We start from the raw sequence: 27,635 nt of genomic DNA, 5'->3' as shown, positions 1-27,635 counted from the left end.
AGGAAATATTTAACATAAATTAATGTTACACAAATTAACTAAATTAATTAAATAAACACAATTTGAAATTTAATTCTAGAGCCTGAATATCAACCAAAAAAAAAAAATGGGGTAAGAGTGGGGATGGTTCAAAATAAGCTCATGGTGAAATATCTAGCAAAAAGATTCACTCTGCATTGAATGAGAGTTAATTAGTCATTTTTTGATTCAATCTAAAATAGTAAAAAAAAAAATTTTTTTAATGATTTGGACTAATAAAATTGATTTAGTCACTCACAATCATTTTTCTTTTTAATAGTGACAAAACTCAGGAAAAATAACATGGAAAAACTCACACAGGAAGAGAAGATCTCCTTCCTCTGTTGGATTTCTTTCCAATTACTGGAGTGCCAAAGTGCTCTGGATTTGTTAGTGGAAGTTGGTCAAGTGTCTAGAGAAGAATATATGAATTATCTTAATGTTTTTCCACTACAGGAACTTGTAACTTTTAAGATTAAAATTGGATCCTTACTTCACTCTCTGCAAAATGTCTCTCTCCTTTGAGGCACAGGGAGGTTCGTCTTAATGTCCTCTCATCACCATCATCAAACACTGCAATGAACCAAAAGGTAGCAGGGATTTTATTCAATATTCCATTACAAAATACAAAATAAATTTCATAACAAATATTCAACAGAAAACTGTCTTAAAACTTTTTTAACCAAACCTATGATTTAACTGTTGAAGGGAAACTCACTTTACCAATGCATATTACACTTATGTGCATGCATATTACACTTATGTGCAATTTAAAGAAGGGACATGAATTTAGTGAGGTGTTCCTGATTGGCTTTTTACTACCCACACAGCCTTTCAACATGATATCATTATAATTATCTAGTATTAAGTATTTACAAACTGATTAAGACTTTATTATGACCTTATGTTATGGGAAGATCAATATTTGTTTCCTTTTACAATGCAAAATGACACAAATTAAAGGCTTACTCCGATTAAATCATCTCTCTTTTCCCATTCAAACTATAACTCCAGCCAATAAGTCTTGTAGAGCAAAGATATTATTATTATAGCAAAGCTATACATTTATTTTAAGCAAAAATAACAGAAAATTATGTCTTGATTCCTTCCCTCCTTTCCCTAAAACTAGTTTTTAACAACTTAAAAGTTGGTTCTTAGAAGCATAACTTTTCCCCACCACTTCTAAAAATGCCACTAATACATGGAATGGTCAAATACCCATCTGCAAAACGTAATTTTAACCTAAAAACCCATTTTTTGGAAGAGAGGGACATTAATACACTAGAAATCAAAAAGAATTTTTTAAATGAAAGTAATGTCAGGAAAAAAAATCAAATAAGAACAAAAAATAATAATTTACTTAGAACAGGAATTTTCATAACAAAATAAGTCAGTTACAATGGATCCTTTTTTTTCCTTTTCATGTTCTAATAATGTAAATATTTAACAGTAAGAAAATATTCTACAGCACACAAATATTCTACAGTGTGGCCTGAAGCAGACTAGCAAATACTTAACATAGATAGATAATATTAACATGTGGCTTTCTAAGTTACTATGTGGCCCGCAAGGATACTTCTATAAGGTTTAGAGGTCCTGTTTCTATTGAAGTTTGATACCATTGGTCTACACTTTAGTCATTAAGAACAGCTAAGGCCTATTAATAAAGTCAGTATACCAATTATAGAATGATTAGTATTAGAATCATGTGGCTGATTTTGGAGCACATGGCGCTATGAAATTACAGTTCCAACTAAAGACATGGAGAGGCGATATTATAAATCAAAATTACTACTATATTAATATCAAAACCAATATTCATTAAATTTAGGAAAATTTAAAAACAACTCAAACTTAGTTATCAATTTTAAAATTAATTACTATAAGGATCATGAAGAAATATGGAAAATGCACCAAAATAACCACGGTACCATTCCGAAGCAATGTTTTATAATAAATTGAAAAATGATTATCAAAGGCTATTCAAAAGGAATTATAAATTTTCTTCTAAAGAAATACGTAGTCAACACCTTTAGAAATTAAGCAGTTCTAAAATTTAATCTTTTGAAGATTAACTTTTGTTGAAATAATTCACTTATTTTTCAATTAAAAGACTCTTGCTCATCTCCTTTGAAGCTAGTCTTTTCCATCTAGCAGAATCTAGAGAGACTAATCTATCTAAATACCATTTCTACTGCATACTTTACCTGCTTGAAAGCATTCAAAGATTGGTTTTCTAATGGGGTCATCACTTCTGCTAAGGTTTCAGATCCTCTATATAGTAGCCCCACTATACATAAACAATCTATTTTCCACTTCTTCCCAAGATTTACCTACCTCTTTAATCAGACTAGTTGCACTATTCCAAGAAAACGCCAAACACTAAGCAAAATTTCAATTGTTTCCTCTCATATGGAAATGTGCTTTCCCCCTTTCTTATAAATGTGACTCATCTTTCAAGAGCTCATTTCAAGTCCTACCTCCTACATGAAGCCTTTTCTGACTATTCCAGCTCCTTTTGATTTTCTTTACTTACTGAGGTCATCACCAAGAAAAGGATGATAACAAAAAAGGATCTTAAAAACTCCTGGTTTGTTCATTTCTGTATGTAATGATCTTTTCAGATGAAAAACACCTTAAAAGGAAAGCTTTCAATGACACAAATATGTTAAATTTTTTTTTGACAAAACAGATGTTAACATAAAATAAATAGTAACATAAATTATATATACCTAAGCACAATTCTACTCTTTTGAAGGCTATCATTAAAAAAATAAAGAACCCAAATCTGTCATTTCTAAAAATAAGAATAATTAATATAAAATTTGGGGAAAATTCCTACCTTCTAAAATGTATGTAACAAATTGGCTCCATAACCCACAATTTAAAAAGTATTTTAAGGTTTTCAAATAATTTTATATTATTTCACCTGATAGAATTTTGATATACAAAGTCTATCACCTTCAGAAGCTTATTGTCAAAATGTTCAGATTGTCAAAGACTTCCACCTCAAAGTCTATAATTATTCACAAACTGTTCATTCTTAAACTCAAGATTTTAATAGTAGATGAGTTTCAGATTTGCACTGACAATGTTCAATACTGCCCTCCCCTTTCTACTTTTCTTTATGATATTTTTACAATATACAAATGCTATACACATCTATATATGTATATAAAATCATTTGAGGAATATTTGTCTACAAAGAACTAGATTTGTTGCTGAGCTTAAAAACAAATTAAGAGAGCTACTGTCTTCATTAGTGATGATCACATCAGGACAATAATTAGTTTAATAAAGTAGCCAAGTGCCGAAGTTTCATTGAGTTCACTGCTTTGTTCCCAAAACAATTTGTTGCTTCTCTTTTAATATACCAAAGCCCCTTAAAATTTACCAGCACTAATTAATTTAAAATTTTAAAAATGGTGAAATTCTTAAAATTTAGTAATCATTGCTAGAAGGGAAAAATCCAACTGATGAACTTTAGCAGACACAAACATATATGCACATATAACATTCAAAATGTTAATAACTAAAAACTCAATTTAAAATTGAATCACAGATGTGAATTAGGCTAGGGAAAATAAAGAGAATGCTGGTGGTTTTCAAGTGAAAAATAATTAGCATCAACCAAAAATTTTTAAGTTTTTATTTACCAGATATATGCATGGGTAATTTTACAACATTTGACAACTGCCAAACCTTTTCTTCTAATTTTTCCCCTTTTCCCCCTCCCGCCCAAAGATGGCAGATTCAACCAAAATTTTTTAAAAATACATTGGTGGTAAACGGATATGAAATGGCTGGAACAGAGTTAGATTTTCAGTTGGTGAGGGTTTCTCTCAGAAATCTGGGCATCACACTTATACCCAGTTTAATTTTAAAAGCCGAGTAAAAATTGCTTTTTATCAACTCTAGCTCTAAGCAAATAAAATGTTAAAATAATTTTTAAAAACTTTATTAAAAGTCTGTTACATGCAAGGAACTATAGTAGAGTGTGAAGATAGATGGACTGTAAATGCTTAAGTCATTATTCCAATAAAGCTTATATTCTCTTAGGGGTATACAACATGTACATAGATGGAATAAAGGTAACAGAAGAGGAAAAGAATACTATCAACTATGGTGGGAGAGATCATGAAAGCTTTATGGAAAAGAGGACATTTGAGGAGAAGACAAGGATTTGGGGAAGAAGAGATAAGGAAGAATATAGAGTGTGTAGAGTTTGGAGATTAACTACCAATAGTTTGATTAGAATTTAAGAAAACATGAAAGAAGTAATGTAAGAAGTCTAGAAAGGTAAATGGTACTAAGAAAAGTATCTTATAGGATAATATATATTATTATTAATATTATATATTATATACTAATAAAAGTGTCTATAGGATAATAATAATAGGAAGCCACTGAACACAGCTCTGAGTGGGAATATGATGAGGATCTTTGCATTAAGATTATTTTCACAGTTATACAAAGAATAGATTGCAGAATGGACAGCTGAGAGACAAATTAAATATATCTATTACAACACTTTAAGTGAATTAATGAAGGCTTTAATTAGGCAGTGATAATGTGGATAGAGATAGGGAAGATGATGATTTCTATTCTGGATATATTGAATTTAGATTTGCCTGGGGTTCATCCCAGTGGAAATATTCAGTAGGCAGTTGGAAATGTAAGACAGAGATTTAAGGAGTTAGATTAAGAACTCAATATATATATTTAGGAATATCTGTTGAGAATTGAACCTTGGGGAGCTGATGAGAAGTTAGAGAAATCATCAAGTTAGTAACTTTGTTATGTGAAATAAAAATAACAAAGAAGTAGTTGACTGTTTTACAAAATTATGCCAGGAGTGGTATATTGCAGTGATTCCTAGATCACATATTAGGGAGACAAGTTTAGGGCACAGCCATAAAACTCCTATACCTTTTCTCTCCAAGACTCTTATATTACTTCTTCCCCAACACCTCTCCAAGTGAAGATCCTGCTTCATAGTTAAGACAGGAAAAGAGATTCTCTGTGTATTCTTTCCTCCTTTTGTAAATTTTAAAACATAGTGACATTTCTTATTCTCTTCATTATTTGTATTTGTATCCTACTTCAGTATATATTGTGGTATCTAACACATGGAAGGCATCTAACAAATACTTGTTGATTAAATGATTCCTTTCTGTCTCTTTTGACAACTCCCACAATCATACTCTCTTCTACTGGCTCACTTCTTGACTAATATAAACATGCTTGTGTCTTTCTAACCCCCTATTTTATAAAGTTTTATAAAATATCTGACATTGTCATCATCTCAAACCATAGCATGCACCATGTGTGTACTTGCATGTGTGCATACATGTGCAAGCAATTTTCTCCTTTCCTTCCTCCCCTCTATTTTTCTCTTCTTCTATCATTCCCCTACTTTCTTCGAGAACCAAACTCTGGGAGAAGCTTGTGTAGTTTTCATGCCTCTCCAATAAATTCTCAACTTTTTCCAATGTGGCTTCTATTGTTATCAATAACAGAAACTGCAATGTCCAATGTTAACTAATTCTTTATAACTACTTTACAGCATTTGACAATGTTTCAACAATACTTTCTCCTTCCTGGATTTCTGTAACATTGTCTCTTGGCTCTCATCTGGCCAATCCTTCTCAATTTCCTTTGACAGATTATTCATACCATGCTCCATAATAACGGGTATAATCTAAGTCTGTTCTAAGCCTCCTCTTCTCTCACTAATTCCCACATTATCATCTATGCAGATGAATTTCTAACCTAACTCTAGTCTCTTTCCTGACCATTAGTCTCAAATCATCAAATGCCTATTGTAAATTTTCAATTGGACATAGCACAGACATTTCAAACACAAACTTACTATCTTTTTTATAATAAACTCTTCTCTCTTCTGAATTTCCTTATTTTTATTGAAGGTACTACCATCCTTCTAATCACTCAGATTTACAACCCAAATCATGCTTGACTCTTCAGTCTAACTTACCTTACACACCCAATCAAGTGCCAGTTTTTGTCAATTCTATGTCCATGACGATATTTCACACATTTCTCCATTTAATTCACACAGCCAACATTCTACATCAGGCTTTCATCATCTTTTCCCTGAATTACTTGAGAAAATTTTCTGGTTAGTCTCTTGGCATCTCCCTTCTTTAATTCATTCTCCACATTGTTGCCAGGATTTTTATAAAATATAGATATGACCATGTCAATTCTAAAAGTTAACTCCCAATAAACTTCCAGTTAACTCTCGGATAGAACAAACTCTCCTGGCTCCAACATACCTTTTCAAGTTTATTACACAAAAGTCTATAGCAGAAAAGAATATATTTTATATTAAATTACAATTTAGGAATTGCCAAGCAATCAATCTGAGAAATCATGAAGTACTAATGGCAATAACTAGTTTTGATCAACTTGGTAAATCTTTAAATTACTTAGAATTATTATCATTTGAAAATAAGGCAAAATAAGAAAAGGATGGAGAGAGGAAACACCCTAATTTTGTGATTATAACAGCTATATTTTCAATAACAAATAAATATAATGTTTGGGGAAAAGATATATAATTTCATTGTTTATTTAAATACTTTGTTTATTTAAATACTTAAATGACCCATAATTTCATCACTGTGATAGTTCAAGACAGATTAGTAGATAATCTTTATGAATTATTGTACTCCCTATCCTACTTTAAATCTTTACCTGATATCCAACCTTCCTATGTTCTTTGTACCTAGTCAAGCTGATTCTCAGGTGATAGACTAAAGTAACACAGGCCTGTCCCTAAACCCATGTTCAAAGCCTTTTCAACTGAAAACTATGCTATCAAAAGGCAAACTCTGATAAGATCACAGAGTCTTATTCATGACATAAGAAGGCACTAAAGTAGGGCTAGAGATGCTATATTATCATATTTTATAAAAAGGTAAACCACAATGGAAGTGGAAATCTTCAACATAAAGAAGAGCCAACTCACTTCCAGTTGATCAATGATGGACAGAGGTAGCTACACCCAGAGAAGAAACACTGGGAGGGGAATGTAAATTGTTAGCACTAATATCTGTCTGCCCAGGTTGCATGTACCTTCGGATTCTAATGTTTATTGTGCAACAAGAAAATGATATTCACACACATGTATTGTACCTAGACTATATTGTAACACATGTAAAATGTGTGGTATTGCCTGTCGTCGGGGGGAGGGAATAGAGGGAGGGGGGGGTAATTTGGAAAAATGAATACAAGGGATAATATTATAAAATATATATATATATAAAAAAAAAAAAAAAAAAAAAGGTAAACCACATAAGTCAATGTTTAAAATTTTTAATGCTGAAAAATAACCATCATAAGTTTATAATTATGAATTATTATGAAAACCTTCACATGTTTTTTTTAAAATATTTATAGCCACTATCTTAAGCCTCAGCCCTGTATTACCAATATTATAGGTATCATACACATTTTTTAGATGAGAAAGCTAAGAATTAGAAAATTTAAGGGGCATTCTCAGTTGTATAACTAGTAAACAAAGTGGCATTTGAATCCAGGTTTTCAGGGCTCCAAGACAAGCACAATATAGACAATTCCCACTTTACATACAGACTTATGCTGCAAGAGATCTTTGTAAAGGTCCATTTCTATTAAACAAAAACTGGCTCTTTCCATGATGAACAGAATGTAATGTTATAGTATTTTTATGAGAAAATTTAAAAGATTTTTACTACTCAAGATAACCCCTTGATTTACGGTGTTTAAATTTTAACATTCTTTTTCTCACAGAAATGACTACCTCTCATTGTAGCTGAGATCAAAGGGTACCATATTTAATTAATTCAAGTGTCCTATTTTGAATCACAATGGGACAAAAACAGTTCATTTTAAAAGATGCAAGATTCTCAGAAGACACCTAATTATCCAGTATTAGGACATTATAAAGGGGAAGGGGGGTTGTTTTTCTTTACTACAGACAATAAATATGCATAATTATTCAAGCATTGGTCAACTGCTGAACTATACAATAAAACAGGTAAATGAATGCTTCTGATATCTTAGCATCTAAAACTATTTATGGGATCACTGATTTAAAGCTGGAAAAGATGTTTTCAGAAATCTTTTAGTCTAACCTTCTCAGTTTGGAAAATATGAAACTAAGGCCCAGAATGGTCTAGTGACTTATCTGATGAGTAGTGGCAGACCCAGAATTAGAACCTAAAATTTATCTCTGACAAAGTCCAATGTTCTTTCCATTATACCTAAAATGCCTGTTTTTTTTTCCCCCCATGATGAATATATCATCTTTTCTCTTCAAGAAGCAAAATATACTGAACTTTGATTAGATTACAGCCTACACCATTGGAAGTTATTTGCCAAGTTTAAAAAAAAAAACAAAAATGTCCTTGCCAGCCAAAAGCAAACCTTAAGATTCCTATAATTTTTATTACAGGAAAGTACCCAAGAGAAGCCTTTCTTTAATATTTATCTTAATCATGTTTCCTTTTGCTTTTATTTTTTTAAACTAAACACATCTAATACTTTTTTGGAGGATAGGGGAGGAGCTATACTTCAAATGTAATAAACAATGCGTTTAAATAAAACACAAGAGTATCAGAGGTTTTCTAAGGGACTGCTGAGGTCATCTGAAAAATGAGGGAGTGGGGGCTAGACTATCTCTAGATCTTAATGAGGTAAAGTGATTTATCTAATATCACACAGGTAGTTAAGTGGCAGAGTTGTATTTGAACCCAGGTGCACCTACTGCATTAAATCCATCTTAACAGATTCAAAGGAGAATGTTTCTAGATGCATTGTCAATGAACCCAAAATTAAATATTCTCTAAATACTAACACAAAAAAGTGTAAAACTTTTATTTCTCTAGTTTTTCTAGATTTCTCTAGTTTTTATTCTAGAAAAGTACCAAAGAGAATCCAATTTCTTTAACATTTATTTCAAACATGTTTCCTTATATTATTTATAAGAAAGTATATATATGTATATACATACATATACATATATATATATATATATATATATATATATATATATAATACTTATATTATTATGTTGCTTATATTTTTAAATCACTGATCCATGGGGTTAATTAATAGCACTCTATACAATTGTACTTCTAATGCAACAATTATTATAAGGAAATTTATGTTCTAAGAATGTGTGTGTATGTGTTTAAGTAGTGACTGGGACTAGATAAATCTTGAAAACATGTGAACCTATCAGTGTATCTACTTCTCTGTACATACTAAAGAATTAAATTATATATGTATAGAGAAGTACATACACTGATAGGTTCATATTCTCCATGACTGACACTATTAGTAGGAGATCAGAGGGGATAGGAATATGAACAAGTCTAAATATAATTCTTTTTTCTCTATTAATTTCATTATTAATTCAATAAAGTCTCAAAATTCAAGATAACTGAAATTTCTTGCCAAAACATCTATATACAAATATTATTTCAGTTAACTCCTTAAATATCTGTAACAAATACTTTAATGACAAACTGTCAGAAACATTGTTATTAGAAAGAGATGCAAAGGGATGCATTTCCAAGAATCTGAAATGGTGTTATAGTATAAAAAGGCTATTAAAAGCTATTTAAATTAACATAAAATGTACACCTGGCAGTATTATGGCAGGGGAAGAAAGCAATGGTTTAGATTATAGGGGAACAGAATTTATGGTAAAACAGGGAGAGGGTTTAAAAAAAAAAAAAAAAAAGCACATAGAAGGAAAGAACAAAGAAAGGCTATCTGTACATTTGTGTTCTGGCTCCCTGAAAAAGCCACTGGATCATTTTTTTTTTTAAACTCTTCCCCAACAGCATCAGAAAAAGCAAAGCCCTAAAAGGTTTCTATTTCTCTTCCCAGGATAGCATTAGACTTTGTATGTTTGGAAGGGGATAAGGAAGAAGGAAAGGAAGAGGAATGTCCATCTCTTCTGATCCCCATTCCTAACTCTTTACTCATCTATCTTTAAAACATGAGTTTAACTCTGCCTTCAAAGTTCCTTATACATCCAAAAAAACCAAAACAAAACAAAAACTCTCTGACTCATTTACATTAAAATACAATGAATCAACTAGTAACAAAGGAGAAAATACCAGATTTACTTCTGTTTTCAACAAAATTAAGGTCTGGGGGAATCCCACAGACATCATTTATTCCACCCTCTATTTTTGAAAGAATGTTTTAATAGGAGGGTAAGAATAGAATCAGCAGATCAGAAAAGCAGAAGAAAGTGATGGTGTTGGTGGTACAAAGGAAGTTATCACTGATGAAAACTTTACAGATCACACAACTTGCCTATGGTTTGTCCTGTATATCCAACTGCAATCACACAAATGGTAGTTGTATAATGAAGTATTTTTGTTTTCTGAAGCTGAGCACACGTGTAACTTGGCAATAACACTGATGTTGAATTATATGATTTATGAAATTTATTCATGTAGCTGACTTCACAGAATAACTTTTTTCCCAGAGAATTGGTGCAAATCAGAATGATGCATTGGGAAGAAGCAAGGAACATGGAGTTCAAATCACTGGCTTTTAGTTAACAGTTGGGTTGTGCCTACAAATGTGACCCTGAGTAAATCACTTCACTGTGGCCTCAATTTTTTCATCTGTATGAGGATGAGCAAGATTATCTCTAAGGTCTCTCTTCCAGCTCTAAATTCTAGGATCCTAAGCATTGAAAGCATGAGACTCAATGGCCAAGGATGATAAGTATCATATTACTGAAGTTTATGTTACCTTTAATAAATGTAAAATTTGTTAATCTCTCTATATTTTGAAAAAATAAAGCTAAAATTTCCAATCTTTGGAAATGTTTTACTAGAATCGCAATCTTAACTAAACACATCTCTTCTAAAGAAAAAAAAGCTTTCAACAAACACTTATTGAATAGTAGATTTGAATAATACTTTGCAACATATTACATTTGCTAGAACTTCACAAGTATGGCATTGACATGACCCTGGATTTCTAAAGGCTATGTCAGCATACTATAGGCTGTAAAAGGTCTTACTATCTAACAGGAAAAGCTTTGTCATATGCTCCCAGCTTTTAACTTATATAACTTTTCTAATAATCAAAACTAAATTCAAATGAATTCATCAACAGATTAGTGATTAAATTTTTGATATAAATCTCAAAAATCATATATTTTCACACTAAAGTTACCTTATATCTACTACACACATATCTATCTTTCTATCTATTGCATATGCTTGAATAGTTACATCTTCACTAGAATGGAAATTCTGTGATGGTAGGGAAGATTTACTTTTATTTTTGTATTCCTAGAACTTAGAAAATGCCTGGCACATGCTTAATAAATGCTTTCTGACTGCTAAAATAATCTATGACATAGCTAGATGGCTCAATAGATAGAATAATGGACCTAGCTTCAAGAAAACCTGAGTGCAAAGCAGACACTAGATGTGTGACTCTGGGCAAGTCACTCTACACAGTCTATCTCAGTTCCTCATTCATAAAATAAGCTGGAAAAGAATATAGCAAACCTCTCCAGTATCTCTGCAAAGAAAACTCTAAATGGTGTCACAAAAAGTCAGGTACAACTAAAACGTTTCAATGTTTCAATGAACAATAACAAAAATAATCTAACTCAAAACTGTACAGGATTTATCAGTAGCCCCAATAAAAGAGTGCAGGTCCTAGAATTATAATTATCAACAACCAAAGGAACTAGGCCTGCGGCCAAAAATATTATATCCAACAAAATTATCTATAAAAACGAATGAGAAAAAATGGGACGTTCAAACTTGCAGATTTTCAGGACTTTCTATCAATCATACCTGAACTTAATAGAAAATCTGACCTATAAGAGCCAATGTCAAAGATCAATTTCAAAGAACTCAACATGGACAAATTGTGATTTTTTTTTTAACATGGGAAATGTATACCATGTTTAACATTGACATCAACAATAGGATAAAACAAAAGAAAGATTGGGGCAGAGTTAAGGTAAAAATAGTAATTATATTATACAAATGAGGTGCAGAGGAAGAAAAGACTGAGGCATTAGAGGGGGGAGGAAGCTCATAGTTCTGAAAAATTCACTCACATCGAGAATGGATTAAATAGGCAACTATATATACTCCACGAAGGATATAGCACCCTCTAAAATCTATTAAAAAATAAGGGAGGGAGAGATGGGTAGAGGGGAAAACAAAAGGTGGAGGAAGAACACAAAAGGGGATCCTAGGGAAGGGAGGAGGTTAAGTAACAGCAAGATAAGTTAAGAAGCAAAATTAAAGCAGAGACAACAGGGATAGGAAGGGGGAGGGAGTATGTGAGAGGTTGTGTGTGTGCGCATCTCTCTATATATGCATATATAAAAACATATTTTTTCTTAACTACAGCTTACTTGGGGATGAAAGGAAAAAAAAGAATTAAAGTCCAAAAAGTGCAACAGAGAACAAAGGAACAATTTACAAGGAAGAAAAGAAAAGATGGACATTCACAAATATAAATTCTTATAATATATATACTTTCTTGAATTGGTAATCTGTTGTTATATATTTTGAATCTTCGATGATGTTCTGCTGGGCACATGACAATGTTCTCTTTTGTTTTACCTTGTTTAGTATTCCTTTTCTGTTTTTCTTTTTTCTTATTCTATTTTTTAAAAATAAAATAAAATTTAAAAATAATAATCTAGCTCAATGGAGGAACATCAAAGAAATTCTTTGAAGAATTTCAAAGAGTGAAGTACTAAAGTAGAAACAGTATAACAGAGAGCACCTTATATGGGTTTGTAAGACTAATAAATGGCAGTTATTTAAAAATCCATCTCTATTAAATTATAATTTTATAAATAAGTGTAACAACAGAATTATTGTAATAATAGCTTATGGGAAATTTAACAGAGAATTTTTATGTGAATATTCATTCACCTATGATTAGAATTCATATATATATAGACACACAAGATAAAGAAAGCAAGTTAATGCTATTACTTCTAATTCTGGCAAAAGTTTAAAAAAAAAGGCTAAAAAATCTACTTTAACATAACTATAAAATAATATCAGTTATAGTAACTCAGGTGACTAAATAGATTACTCAAATTCATCATCCCTTGCCCCATCCCTCCAAGCAAGAAACAATTTGTACCACCTGAGAAAGTATTCATATCACTGAGATTACAGATCCATAGAAATGATGAATTAAAGGGGGGAATCAGAAATAAATGAGAAAAGTTAGAACAAAAATGTATAACTCAGAAAAACAGCTAAATAGTGAAGAAGACAAATCAAAATATAAATTGATACATAAATTTAAATACAATTTATAGACATTTCATGCAGTATAATTTTCTTTAACTCAGAAGGGGTTAAAGCAGCTAGAAAGACAATAAATCATACATTAAAAACTGGGTTTTTTTCTTTCAATTATGACAAAAACTCAGCAATTTTGTATTATTATGTGTTATAGTAGAGGAAAAATAGCTCAAGAGACTGGAAACAAGGTTTCTAGTCCTAGTTCTCTATCTTCTCAGGTGACCTTCGACAAAACACAACTTCCTAAAAGGGACAGCTAGGGGGCGCAGAGGAGCAGGTTGGTTGCGCACAGTGGATAGAGCACCCAGATTTCAAGGAAAACTTGTTTAGTATGACACCGGGCAAGTCATTTAACCCTTTTAGTATCAATCTCCTCATCTGTAAAATGACAAACTACTTCAGTATTTTTGACAAGAAAATCCCAAATGAGGTCACGAAGAGTCAGACATGATTGGGGAAAAAAAACAAAAAGCCCAACAACAAAAAATGAGACTAAATTCAAGGCCTTTCTGTAGCATAGTTACAAAATGTCCAATTAGATATTCTCAATAATTAAATAATATTTAAAATAAAAGAATATGTATTAATTGATCTTGTTGGCTTCTAAACTAATGGACAGATACCTTTCACAGCATACTAAAAAGAGCTATGTCAGGTACACTAGAATTTCATTTGCTAGTCCCAATAAGTTAGGGTTGGGGAACCTTTTTTTTCTGCCAAGGGCCACTTGGGTATTTATAACATCATTTGCAAAATTATCAGCTTAAAGAACTCAAGCAGGGGAGATTACTATCACCTGCTGTTGCTTTGGCAAGGTGAGACCAAATGATTCTGTGGGCCTTAAACATATAGTTCATGGGTTGGACATTCCCTACTCTTGCAACAAGTAGACTATGACTGAAGAATAAAAATCTTTTTCTTGACATAGAATTTCATTGTAATATGTGTCATATTTTACTTTTATGAGGAAGACTGCTAAATAGTTCCTAGTATTTCTATAAATTAAAACTCATACACTAGCACTGGGTTTGGAAGAGATTCTCTTATCTAGTGATTGTTCTGTTATTCATTCATTCCTTCATTGATTTAAAACTGGGTCTATCTCACCTAGAATGAAAATGCAATGGTCACTTAATGGAGCTCATCTCCAATACAAATCAACAGGAATGCTTTTAACCTGCTCCATTTTTTCAGTCTGGATTGGTTCACCCCTCATTAGGCAGCCTGGTGACTTCTTGCTCCCAGGAACTCACTGTTTTGGCTGGACTTAAAGGAAACCCAATATGTTTTAGCCCTAGGACAGTTCAGAATTCCCAAATTCCAGCACTTCATCAGCATCAGGTTCCTCAGAATTAGAGATTATAAGCATGCATTAATATGCCTAGCAATATATTAGTCTGAAGACATACTACAACTATATTCTGAGGTAATATTTCTTATTCAGTATTCTACTTGCAAGAATTTCTATTAATCTATAGCACAATGGTAACTGATATTCAAAATAATGAAATGATGAGGGGAGGCACATGATGACATGAGACCAATACATGACTAAATTATGCTTAAAATAATTTTTACACTAAATATATCTCATTCTAATCTTTTGTTACTATTTCTTAATCAGACTGGTTCCTCATTATATCAAGTAACAGATATTAGCACACAGAGGCTAAATATACATAATTCTAACATCAGAGAACAAAGGTAACTAACACTAATATTAACTGTTAATGTAACTGTGATTTATCAATATTTTACTATTTCCTAATACTATATATATTAGTGTATATAATAATATGTATACTATATTATTTACTATACTATGTGCAGTATTAGTATACTATACTAAATATACTATTTTCTATACTATTTACCCACAGCATACTCAAATACATGCGATAATAAGGCATATTATTAAGTTCTGTATTTTACTGTGTTTAAATGGTTTCTATTTCTTCATCAAAACTGCCTAAAAACATTAGTAATACATTATCTAGTTATTTTTATTCTTTTAATGTTTTGAATAACTTATTACCACTTCATTTAAAGAAATGAAGAAATTAAAAAAATCAGAGAAACATTTATATGTAGATACTGCTTTTTAGTGAGATTTCCTATTTTTTTCTTTCACTAAGTGCTGGAGACTGAAAAGGAATATGAGCAAAATGATGTTGTTGCTGGATGAAGCTTTAGCCATTCAAATATCAATATGCTTCTATTCCTAAGATCAATCAAGTCATTCATTTACTAGAGAACCCATTTGCTTGCATCTTCCTAATCCTATTCTCAGAAATGAGTCTTCCCTTTCCTCTTTTCTGTACCCAATTTCCTTTTGTTTTTAAAGCCAGAAAACCATCTCTCTCTCCTCAAAATTTGTTACAGCATTCCTTTTACATTTATCTTGTTTAATTCTGTATCAGTCATTTTTTAGTCATCTTTCCTCCTTTTATGCTCTAAGATCCTTAGGAGAGACTGTTCCACTACAATACCTTGCACAAAGCAGGTATCTAATGCATGTTTACTGAATGAAATCAATGACTGGCACTAAGGAGATCTCCATTATGAGCTCTAATCACAGTGCATTGTGCATTTCTGAAAACAGAAATAATTTTCTACATGTCAGATTTCTCATCTGTATTATGATAATTAATTGCTAAATGATAATTTGATATCTTTGTTCAAATTGTTTGAGGTACTCCACAAGTCAATGTTAGTCAGGAAAGAAGGGATAAGAAGAAGAGAGGGAAGGAAGGAAGGGGGGAGAAGAGAGAGGGAGAGAGAGAAAGAGAATATAGTTAAGTGCACAGACTTTCTAACAAGGGTTGATTGAAAATCTTTTAACAGTATTTATTGACAGTAACATCAGTACTTCCTAAAAAGATATTGCATACTGTTTTATATGCAACTTTGGGTCATTAATAATTAGGAACACTAAAAAACTATACCAATAATATGAAAGTGTTTTTTAAAGTGTTTAATAGGCTTATAAAGAGGATTTTAGATACATAACATTTTTTTTCCTGATTCCTCTATAATATTACGTTAAGAATCAAATTCAAATGAAAATGTCAAGAATAGAACTCAGTATTTCAACAAGTACCATTAGGCACATATTCACACAGATTGGGGACCTCATCTATTTAAGAATTCCCTCCTATCACAACACGATCAAGCCTGTCACATGTGACTATAGTCTTCATATAAGTCCACAAAAGGGGTCTTCCTTCCTTGCTTTATTCTGCACTATGAAGTAGTAGACCACTGTGGTTCTCTGCCATCCCTTGCCTATCTTTTCTTATTATATATTTCCTTGATGACAAATCTTTTACTCATATTTTTCACGAATTTCCACATTGATTCTATACTGTAGCATATTCATAAATGTAATAGTCTTCTTTATTGTCCTATGTAAAGTATTTTAATTCACTGGAGATTTTTATTCCATGTCTTGTGACCATAAGCAATACTGACAGAATGACATTTTTAAAAAAGGTAGGCCCTTTATTTCCAGAGGAAGTTTGGGGTTATTAGTGAAGATATGCTATTTTCTGAAACAATCCAGCCTGCTCTCCTCCTGCTATTCAACTGTGAGCTGAATTTGCCATTCATCTGCACTGCCTGTCCCAGAAAGACAGACCAATAAATAAGTTCTTTATAGGTTGTCCAAATGCATGTCACTTGCACACAGGATGGAAAATGATAGCTTCTAAGAGACTCTGAAATGAACCAGAACTTGATATAGCAAGCATCGTCATTTAAAAAAAAAAAAAAAAAAAAAAGCAATTTATTTTTGAGTGCCTACTATGTATAAAGTACTGTATTAAAGAGAAAACTCACATTGACAAATTAAAGCTTTTAAAATATCCTTAAGTATTTTTTTTTCTAAGAGATTGTGTGACAGTGGATAGATTTATGAACTGTAAATTCAGAAATCTTCCAAACACCTAAATTTGAATACTATCTTAAATACTTAACAGCTGTGTGACCCTTGGTACTCACTCTTTCTGATTCTCAACTTCATCTACAAAATGTGATTTAGAACACCTATTTCACAGGTTGCTGTAAGAATCAAATAAGAAAGTGTATGTAGAGCACTGCTGATCTTAAAGAAATTTATGAGAGCTACTATTATGATTAGTCACATGTAAATGGTATATATTCCCAGCTATAGTCACTCATCTCATTGCTTAGCAGAATGCTTAATATCCGATTGGCAAAGAACAAATGTTGAATGATTCCTATTCAATACTGTTTATATAGATGTCAAAACATTGCTATTATACTGAAAAGGAAATAAAGACTAATAATTTTCTGAGATACTAACTAGTAAACCTTACCATAATTTACTCAATTTAATGCTCCTAGATAATACACACATCTACATGTTTCATTTTTCTGTAATTCTTGTTTTTGTAATCTGCAAATATGCAGCATTAATGAAAATATATCATGTGCTCTACCAATAATATTGATACTTATGTACCAAATGGATCGAATTTCAGAAACATTCAAGGAGCAAAAGAGTACTCTTCCAGAAGTATGAGGAATATTCCATTAGCAAAATTCACATAAGTAGGCAAATGTGCTATTAAGCGTTATATTAAAACCCATCAAAATAAAATGTCATAAGCTTGCTGGGAGTTTCTACTGCACTCCAAAAGTAGTAGAAGATCATGTTGCTCAAAGTGTTCATTGCCAAAACAGACAATAATAACTTCCAAAGCAGAAGAAAAAAAGTTGGAGAAAAAAAGTCCTAACAAATAAAAGTGATTCTACAAGGGACACAAGAACAACAAAAGAATGCATAATCATGAAGCGAAGTCATCAAGATTTCACCAACAACAGGGAAGCAAATATTTTAAAGAAACTTAAAAGATCAATAATTTTATAACCCTACTTTTAAAAGATTAAATGTTTTTCATAATTTGAAAAGATCCTGTTGTCCAACCACCCACCCTCAAGAAAACTGCAACATTTTTATTCACTCACCTGTGCTAAAAATGCCAAAAGTAGAAACCAAAAAATGAAGACATTCAACCTAAAACAAAACACTGGCTCTGAGGCACAAGACTTATTGATAATTTTAAGTGTTGTGCATAAGCTTTACAGAACACACAAATTCCCATCCCACCTAAATGTTCTATTTTTATCAAGGTAACCACCATCCTCCACATCACCCAGATTGAAAGTTTAGGAATAATGTCTATCACCCCGTTCTCCCTGCCCCACATATTCAATTGGTTACCTAAGTCTTATTCCTTGTTTCTTTCACATCCCTGGCATCTCTTTCTCCATTCATACAACTACCAGTCCAGGCACTCGTTACCTCTAGATTATTTCCAATTGTTCTCATTGCCTCAAGTGTGTCACTGTCCTCGAATATCTACCAAAATGATTCCAAAGACATAGGTCTATCCATGTCACTCTCCCGCTCAAGAATATTGTGATTCACTACTGCTTATAAAATAAAATATGAGCTTCTCTGTTTCAAATCTGAAGCCCTTTATAATCTGGCTGCAGCTTATATGCCAGGATTCATTACGGATTATTACCCTATCAAAATGCCCCATTCTTAGGCACATCTTCTTACATAATGTACACTCTTGACTTCTGAACCTTTGTACAGGTTGTTGTACCTCCTGGGAATGAACTTCCTCCTCATCTCTGCCTTTCAGAATACTGAGCTTTCTTCACAGGAGGTCAATTCAAATAGCACCTCATGCAAGAGGCCAAATACTAGTGTCCCCTGATATTATTTTGTATATATATTTGCATTTATTTATAGATTTTAGTTTTGTGATCTGCCTCCCTGCAGAGTGTAAGCTATTTGAAGACAAAAACTTTTATTGTGGTGAAATTCCTGTCACATAATAATGCTAAAATAAATGCTTGTCGATTGATTTTCCTATCAAAAATGTTAATTAAAATGGTACCTGGCACATAATAATAATAAATGCTTGCAGATTGATTTACCCATCAAAAATGTTAATTAAAATGGCATTATTTTCAATATTTGAAGGCAAATATTATTTAAATTTAACTTTGGGAGCTCATTGTGAACCCAACAATTTTTATTTATCACAACAAATACTACAGTAATGAAACACAACAAATATTTACGATCTACTTTGAGTATAGAACTAGAGAATAAGAAAAATCAAAAGAATAAAAATGCTAAGCATCATAGTGTAATAAAATTAGAAATCTGTAAACCACACTTTTCTCTGAAAAAAATAACTTCAATATCAATATTATATCTTTACTTACACTGATAAATCTCCTAACTACACTGATCCAAGACATCCACATTAGCCAATTTAAGCAAAATAAGGCCCAGCTTCTATTAGTCTTGTGAAAAATTGGTACCACCATAAATAAAGAAAATTAAGGTCACTTTTAATTACATGAAAAATAAATGGGAAATACTTTAATAATGTGAATTTTCACCATATATTTAATACAACTTCCTTGGAGGGAAAAATGAAGATAATTAAAAGAAAAAAAAACCCCTACATTCCTGTTTTTATCTTACTCTTGGATGGAATAATACTTTCATATTGTCAAGGATATATGTTCCTCAAAGGCCACCTCCATTTATCAATAAACTTTTAATCAAATATATTCTTAGCATACCTAGCAGACATCAATATACAACTTTAATGACAAGTTAGTTAACTAGACTTAGGAAATTGAACTATACCCCAAAATCCAAATCCACATGAATTAACATAATTACTTACCTACAGTATACCAACTGGCATCTGTCAATTTACTGATAATAGCTTCCTGAAAGGATCCATCAGATGTTTTAGTTTCCACAATTGCTCCAACCTAAACCCCAAAAGCCAAACATTACAAATCTTCAAATTTAAACATTGCCTTTACCTTTTCAACATACCCCAAATATGAAAGTCTTCAGGAAAGGAAATCATACTTTTAAATAATAATTTCACTAATACTTATGTACTATTCAAATTATCTCACTTCATCTTCACAACACTGTTAAAGCAAATGAGGAAACTTATGGTTCATGTATTTTATAAGCTAGAGCCCGGACTAGAATATAGTCTACTGGCTTCTAGTCCCATGTCTTTGCTCCTACATTACATTGTTCAATAAATTTCTAAATAAAACATCTGTGAAACAACAAAACAAGTAGCCAAAAACAGTTTTTAAACTTCTTGGAGATCAAAGGGAAGATAAGTAAGGCAATAAGAGATTGTTTTTACATTCTGCTCCACCAAGAGGCAGAAGGATAAACTGACTTAAGCAGACAGCATCCAGTCCTTTACATATCAAACCATTGAAAAAAGATTATTATGCCTTAATTACTTTTTTGGCTAATAAGGATGTTCCTTATTAACATAAGTCAAAGGTCGTAACAAACATTAAATGAATAAATCATTAAAACAAACAGGATTTCTTCCAAACATCTTAGTCAAGACAATATATTTTCCTAAATATATTATCACCCCATAAGATTCAATACTAATATGTAAATGTTTATGTATGTGTAAGTTTTTCAAAGACTTGACTTGCCACTCTTTCCATTACTGCAACAACAAAAACCTTTAAAGAGATAAAAATCCAGGAGAACAACACACCTAAAATTATTCTTTCCTTAAAATGTCATTTAGTATCCTTAAGGATATAGTCATTTGAGAATACAATTTATATTTAAAAAAAATTCTAATATTCCATTTGATCTTTATTTGTTTGAGTCAATGGATTCCTTTAATAATTATAATAAAGATTTATATAGTGCTTTAAGAATGCAAAGTGCTTTTGCATATATTATCTCATTCAATCCTGCATGTAGCCCTTGAGGTGAGTGTTATTATTAATTCAGTAAATTGATAGAGAAACTGAAGCTGAGAGAATTAAGTCATTTGCCCAGGATCACACAGCTAGCAGGTGATAGTGGCATGATTAGTGTTTGGGTCTTCCTGGTTCTATCTCCAGCACTCAATTTCTGACACTAAGCTGCCCCTTTATTGAACAGACAGGACAGAATTATGTCTCATGACTTAACACTCATATTAAAAAAAATCTGATAATTTTCCAACCCTTTTTACAAAAATGAAACCCAGTATGCCACAAAGTTTAAACCTTGCAATTTAAAGTATTATCTAAATTATACTGCATACATACTCTTAATGGTCCTTTTACTTGATCATCTTGCACTAATTGTGTAGAGTTATCCTGTTTCAGGATTACCTGAAAGAATTTTGCAAAATAATTTTTTTACTTTTACAATAATGATAATTATTATGACAATATTCATTTGAAACATACATTAATCATTCCAATGTTTTAAAATGCTTTTTCATTTATCAACCAAGCAAAGGTTTTGGCCTGCATCATAAAGAAAATAAAACCTAAAGAGTAATTAAAAATTTTTCATTTTTTTTATCTTGTGAAACAATAATAATAGAAATTGTGATATACCATGTATATAGCTCTAAAATCATACTTGTTATGTACTTTAGCACTGTTCAATTCAAATCCTCTAATATACACAACAAACTGAATGAAGAATAAAAAATTACAAAGTCCCTGCTCTTAAGAAGCTTACAGTTTAGTAGGGGGACATAATACACAAGTATCTATAATGTATTAGAACTAGAAGTGTATAGGAAAAGTTAAACAGAGAGAGATAAGGGATTAAGGAAAAGAGGATCATTTATAGCTAGAGGGAAAGGAAACACTTAATAAAGGAACCCATACAGAGAGTTGAAGGAAGAAAAGAATCTCAATAGGGATGTGGAAGAAGTCTAGCTGCAGGAAGTAGGTGAGAGCCTAAACAAATAGACAGTTAGAAAAGGACAGGGTAAAATAAAATGAAATGGCTATCACAGAAGGAATATTGATTGTATGAAAGAGAATCATATGAAATAAAACTGGAAAGATATGCTGAAGCCACATAAAAGAAAGCCAAGAACACTGAAAGAAATTTGTATTTTAATTTTTAAATTTTCGAAACCCTTGAAGTCTTTTTAAGCAGAAATAACCTGACTTGACTCATACATTATTAGTAAGATTACTCAGACAATGGTCAAAAGGATAAATTAGGGTGAAGAGAATGAAAAAAAAAAATCACTTAAGTGTTGAAAACACTAATAGTGATGGACTGAATAAGGGTATTGGCATTATCACTGAAGAAGAAGAAAGACATATGACAAAAACTACAAGAGGTTGACCAGTTATTTCGTGTGAGGATTTAGGGAGAGGAAAAAGTAAAAAATTAAATACAAGATGACTGAAAAGTATCTAGGAGAGCAGTGTTGTCACTAATGGAGTTAGGGAAGTGAGGACCAGGAAATAATGAGTTCAGTTTTGAATATAGTAAATTGGAGCTACAAGTAGGTATTAAGGGCAAGAGATAACAAATAATTAGAAATGGAGAACTGGAGTCCAGGTGTAAAGATACAAAATTAAAAACCATCTGCACAAAGGTGATAACTGAGGTCATAGGAGTAGAGATCACCATAGACAAAAGTATAGTGAGAAGTGAAGAAACTAAGAATAGTCTCAGGAGAGTCCCATACTTTAAGAAGCAGGAAAAAAGAAGAAAAACTAGGTGAAAAGGTTGAAAAGGAATGCTCACAAATGCAAGAAAACCAGGAGAGGAATTTCAAGACAAATACCACTATTGAAAAAAAAGCTCTTACCAAAACAAATATACAGAGCAAAAAAAATTAGAGTGCTGAGAAGAATCACCAAAATAGAGGAAAAAAAAAACAAACCATAAAATGCTTTTTTTTTTTTTTTTTAGAATATAAGTATCAAAACAATTACAGTCTTCATTTGCAAAAAAACAAAAACAAAAACAAACATTCAGTACTAAGAAACAAGAATAAAAAATTAAAAGTCTCTTAAAAACAGCTAGGTGGCAATACTTCAACATAGTTAAGTATTAAAAAACAGAAATGTATCTTACAAAAAGCTAAAAAAAAAAAAGAAAAAAAAAAAAGAAAGTTAACTCCTCAGTTCTACATATTCCCAAATGGTATCCTAGGGATTCCATCTATGGTTTGTGCAAAAATTTGAAAGGTAGATCACATAACTCAAATTTATATCCTATCATGTAACAGTCATTAAATAGTGAAGGGGCAATTGCCTCCAGGAAGCATACACCATCCTTCCTCTCTTTTTTTCTTCTTTCATCAAAATGTGTTATTTTTCTTTTCTTGTTCATTGTTCAAATCACAAATTTGTACTTGTGGCACCAAAATGGATTGTTAAAGTGATTATGTTGTCACAAACTAGATTATAATTTTAAATGACAATAAAAAAAACACAAGGATTTCTAAATGAACTATTCTAAAACTCAATGTCTAATAAAGTGAATGAAACTTAAAACATTATATCAAACATAAAGCAATTGTAATTTCTCATTTTGCATTTTAAAACTTTTAACAATGCACTCTTGTGGTTTTAAAGACATTACTATGTATTACAGAATTAGCACAGCACAGAATCTTACATAAAATGGGCAGTCAATAAAAAATTAATAATTTTAAACAACTGTTCTCTCCTCTGTTAATCTTGAGTGCCAAAACTAAATGTTAACAATTTTGACATGTCAGAAACACTACCTTAACTTTCACCAGCCTTTTCACAGTCTTAATCTTTGCCTCACAGAAGGCACCTCGGTACTTGGCACTGACATCAGTCCCCACTGTCAGGTAGGCAGGCTCGTCTGCTGCCTGGTAAAGAGAATATATAAAGTTAATATGTGACTGTAACTTTTTCCCCCCAAAGACTAAATATGTAAAATCTACACAAGAATAACAAAAATATTTTAAAACATGCTTATTCTTTTCTACACTGAATATTGTAGACTTATGTTTTTTAAGTACCTCTAAACTCAACCATTTTTAAACAGTAGTTCTAATGTTATAATAAAAATGATGTCTTCAAAAAACTTCTATGATGCTCCATTATCACATGCTCTTTAATTTATAAGTGGAAAATATTAAAAGGGAGTGCAATGTTAAAGAGTTAAAGAAACTACAACATACCAAAAGTTTGAGAATTCAGGAGAATATAGTATATTAATCTTAGGAGTTCTTTAGTTCAAGCTTAAAATGGTCTATATAACTTTTCACTGTTTTGAAGACTCAAAACATTTAAATCCTCTTTGACATTTTACCACTAACTTAAAATGATTAAATGAACAATACAAACAAATCAGTTTAATAACTTTAAACAAATAGTTATCATGTAACAACACAATGTTACAATTGTGAATAAATGAGTATCATTCAGCCTATTTTAAAATTGAGAATGTTATTTAGTCAACACTGCTTAAAAGCTGAAATTGAAATGGAAAAGCCATAATAACTGATAACAGTGACATGAACTCATGCTTTTACTTTGTAGCACTAAGTTTTTTGCATCAATATTGTTGGTGTAAAAAAAAATAAGCTTCCTCAGGAAGTATCTAATTTCAACATGCTGAAGTGTCAAAAAATATAATGAAATAGATATTTTGTTTTACTATATAAACTGTAATTCTGATGTGAACCTGATATCTCCTTATTATACACATACAAATCTTTTATGAAAGCTTTGAACTTCCTCACAAAACTATATGTACATTTTTAATGCAGTATACTATAAGTAGGAAAATAATGTATTTACCCAATGTATTGCTCCAAACAACATTCTAATTTAATACATGCTACCTTATTCACTTATTAAATTTTATTTACCTTCCTAAAGTTTTAAAGACCCAAACTATTTGGAACATTTTTCAAAATTTGCTGTTACTTATTTTTCTTTCTGATCAAAATCATAGCAAGCTTAAGAATTTAGGAAGGTAAGGCTTACTAAATGGATAAATCAATAAATCAATCATGAATTTGACAAAATTGACCAATTTTAAAAGAACATAAATTAATAAAATTTTAGAACTACTGGCAAAGAAATACAATTAGGAACATTTTAGACTATCTCATCACAAAATGCCATTTCTTTCCTATAGTCCTTCAAAATATTCTTGTAATTATTTTGGAAGAATCTTCTTCATTAAGAAGAGTTTAATAACATTTACCATATGGACTGAGCATTAAGCATTGTTTTAATTCAGCCCTCATATAAGTGTGTAATGCATATTATTTCTAAAGTTCTAGAAAAGTTGAAACTCTCTCCACTCCTATATACCATTCCATGTTCACACACACACTTTGCTCATGGGGAAATGGACAAACAAAACAAAAATCCCCTCAAACTCAAAAATAGGACAAAAGCTTAACTTCTGCAAAGACTGCTGTCGTTGGTGTTGAAAGAAAAATACTCGCCCAAAGAACAACAGATCAGAGTTAGATTCTGTCTGTACAGAGTTAGAATGCTAGGGCCTTGGAAGGGGTCGACAAGGACTGCCCTTCATACATACTAATCTCTTCCAGTTCCATTCAATAGGTACTATTTCCCCCCTACTCCTCTCAATGACTGACAAAGTAATAATGTTTTTATATTATGTATATAATGAAAACATATACAAACGTATAAAAATTATATATATATTATTATTATTATTTTTTTTTAATCCTCCAAACAAAAAGTCCCACCACCTATAGCTCAAGAGCAGGAAAGGTGTAAAGACGTCCAAAAAAGGGGCAGCCCGGCCCCTCGCCACCAGGGGTATGTGGGAGGGATGATTATCCCGTTTACCTTCATTTTTGGGGGCGATCTAAGGGGTTCCAGCTCAAAGAGAAGTCTTCAGCAGCGCTGGATGTGTGAGGGAGGAAAAGAGAAGTGCAGTTAACCAACAACAGCCCGACGAGCCGTCCGAGTAAACAAGCCTCAGCGGGGAGGGGCACAGCCCTCGCTGTCCCAGGCCGGGAGGAAAAGCAGAGGCCCAAGGAAGAGGGGGGGGCGGAAGAAGCCCCCAAACCCGCTTTCATGCCTCCCCTCCGCGGACTTCCCCGCCTCCGCCCTTCTTTCCACTTCCACTGGGGAAAGTGAAGTCGGGGCTTCCTCCGAGTGCCGCCGGTGCTGGAGGGGGTGGGGGGGAGGCAGGGCAGCAGTTTCTGTTTTTGGGACTCCCCCGGAGGGGCAATCTCCGGGACGGTCCGTGTCTCCCTCCGCTTTCTCTCTCTCCCGCCTCTGCCCCCCCCCCCTCGCCCGCTCCTCGGCCGCTCCCCCCTCCCTCCTCTCCCGTCCCCTCCCCCCCGGTGCCCGCGGTGGCGGCGGCAGCGGCGGCGGTGTGTCACGGCGCCATTGCTCTGCCTCCCCCAGCTCTGCACCATGTCAGGGAGGAGAAGCGGCTAAGGGTCCCATTGGGGCAACAGTCGCCCGCGGTCCAAGAAAAAGAGAAAGGGGGAGGGGAGTAAAAGGAAGGGGTGGGGGGCAATGAGGAGGTGGAGAAGAGGAAGGGAGGCAGCCGGGACAGGGTGTGGGAGGAGAAGGGAACCGCACAGTGGCAGCGACTGCCTCCTCTCTTCACCCGCCTCAACTTTTTTTGTGCCGCTCCTAGAGGCGCCGGTCGTTCAGGCCCCCACCCCGATCCCTCTGGTCCAGCCCCCGAACCCATTCGAGGAAGAAGCACCGCACAGTTGGGACCCCTCTCCCGGGAGCAGCTCCGCTCCTCACTCCGCCAGAGCAAACTTAGCGGGGCGGCCACCCCCACAGCCATTTTACCCCGGGAACTGGAGATAGGGTGGGAAGAAAGAAAAAGAAAAGAAAACAGACAGAAGCGGTTCCCGCTGCTGAAGCTTCTCCTTCGCCGCCCCCGTCCCCACCCCCACCCCCAAACCTCTAAGTGCACCGGGACTCCGGGCAGCAGCACCAGCTGCTATTACCGCTTCGCCCATTCAATAGCCCCCGCTCTTCTTCTCCCCACCTACCAACTGCGGCTCAAGTACGCGCTGTCAGCTCTCGATCCCCCCCAGCCACACTGACCCCAGCGGGCCCCCGTCCGGGCAGCACCACTCCTGGCCGCCGCGGCAGTTCCTGCGCCCAGTCCCCCGCTCGCCCCGATTTACTGCCACAATCCACCAAATAACAAGCTGTTGAGCAGACTCGCTCCTACACGAACTCCTATTGGTCCCTCATGACGATGGAGCACCCGTCCGCGCTCCTCATTGGAGCTCGCTACCCGCCGTCCCGATTGGATGTAACGCCTTGAGTGCACTGATTGGTAAGAAAAGCAGCAGGTAGGAAATTTCCCACTTATAATTGGCTACGCGAAGACACAAACATTATTGGAGGAATTGGGAATTGAGTCAGTAGATCCTGAAAAATGATTGGTGAGGATGACTCCGGATGTGCTTGAGTGAA

The 27,635-nt window shown here is 33.3% G+C and overlaps 1 protein-coding gene across 4 annotated transcripts in view; it reads right to left on the bottom strand.

Annotated features, from left to right (window-relative positions):
* The window catches only part of ARID4A (AT-rich interaction domain 4A), an 82,828-nt gene extending 55,431 nt beyond the window's left edge, over positions 1-27,397 (bottom strand). For 3 of the 4 annotated variants that reach the window (XM_074290229.1, XM_074290232.1, XM_074290231.1), the window contains exons 1-7: positions 27,203-27,397; positions 26,028-26,084; positions 23,948-24,058; positions 21,501-21,566; positions 20,090-20,180; positions 512-591; positions 336-430 (exon numbers count right to left, since the gene is read on the bottom strand). In XM_074290229.1, the coding sequence (XP_074146330.1) occupies positions 336-430; positions 512-591; positions 20,090-20,180; positions 21,501-21,566; positions 23,948-24,058; positions 26,028-26,033 (449 nt within the window). In that variant the 5' untranslated portion in view covers positions 26,034-26,084; positions 27,203-27,397. The remainder of the gene's footprint in view (positions 1-335; positions 431-511; positions 592-20,089; positions 20,181-21,500; positions 21,567-23,947; positions 24,059-26,027; positions 26,085-27,202) is intronic. The other variant, XM_074290230.1, reaches the window with a different exon arrangement.
* Positions 27,398-27,635: the final 238 nt, after the last annotated feature.

Source organism: Sminthopsis crassicaudata, chromosome 2, assembly GCF_048593235.1.
Source record: "Sminthopsis crassicaudata isolate SCR6 chromosome 2, ASM4859323v1, whole genome shotgun sequence".
NCBI lineage: Eukaryota > Metazoa > Chordata > Mammalia > Dasyuromorphia > Dasyuridae > Sminthopsis > Sminthopsis crassicaudata.
This window is presented reverse-complemented; position numbering and strand designations above follow the sequence as displayed.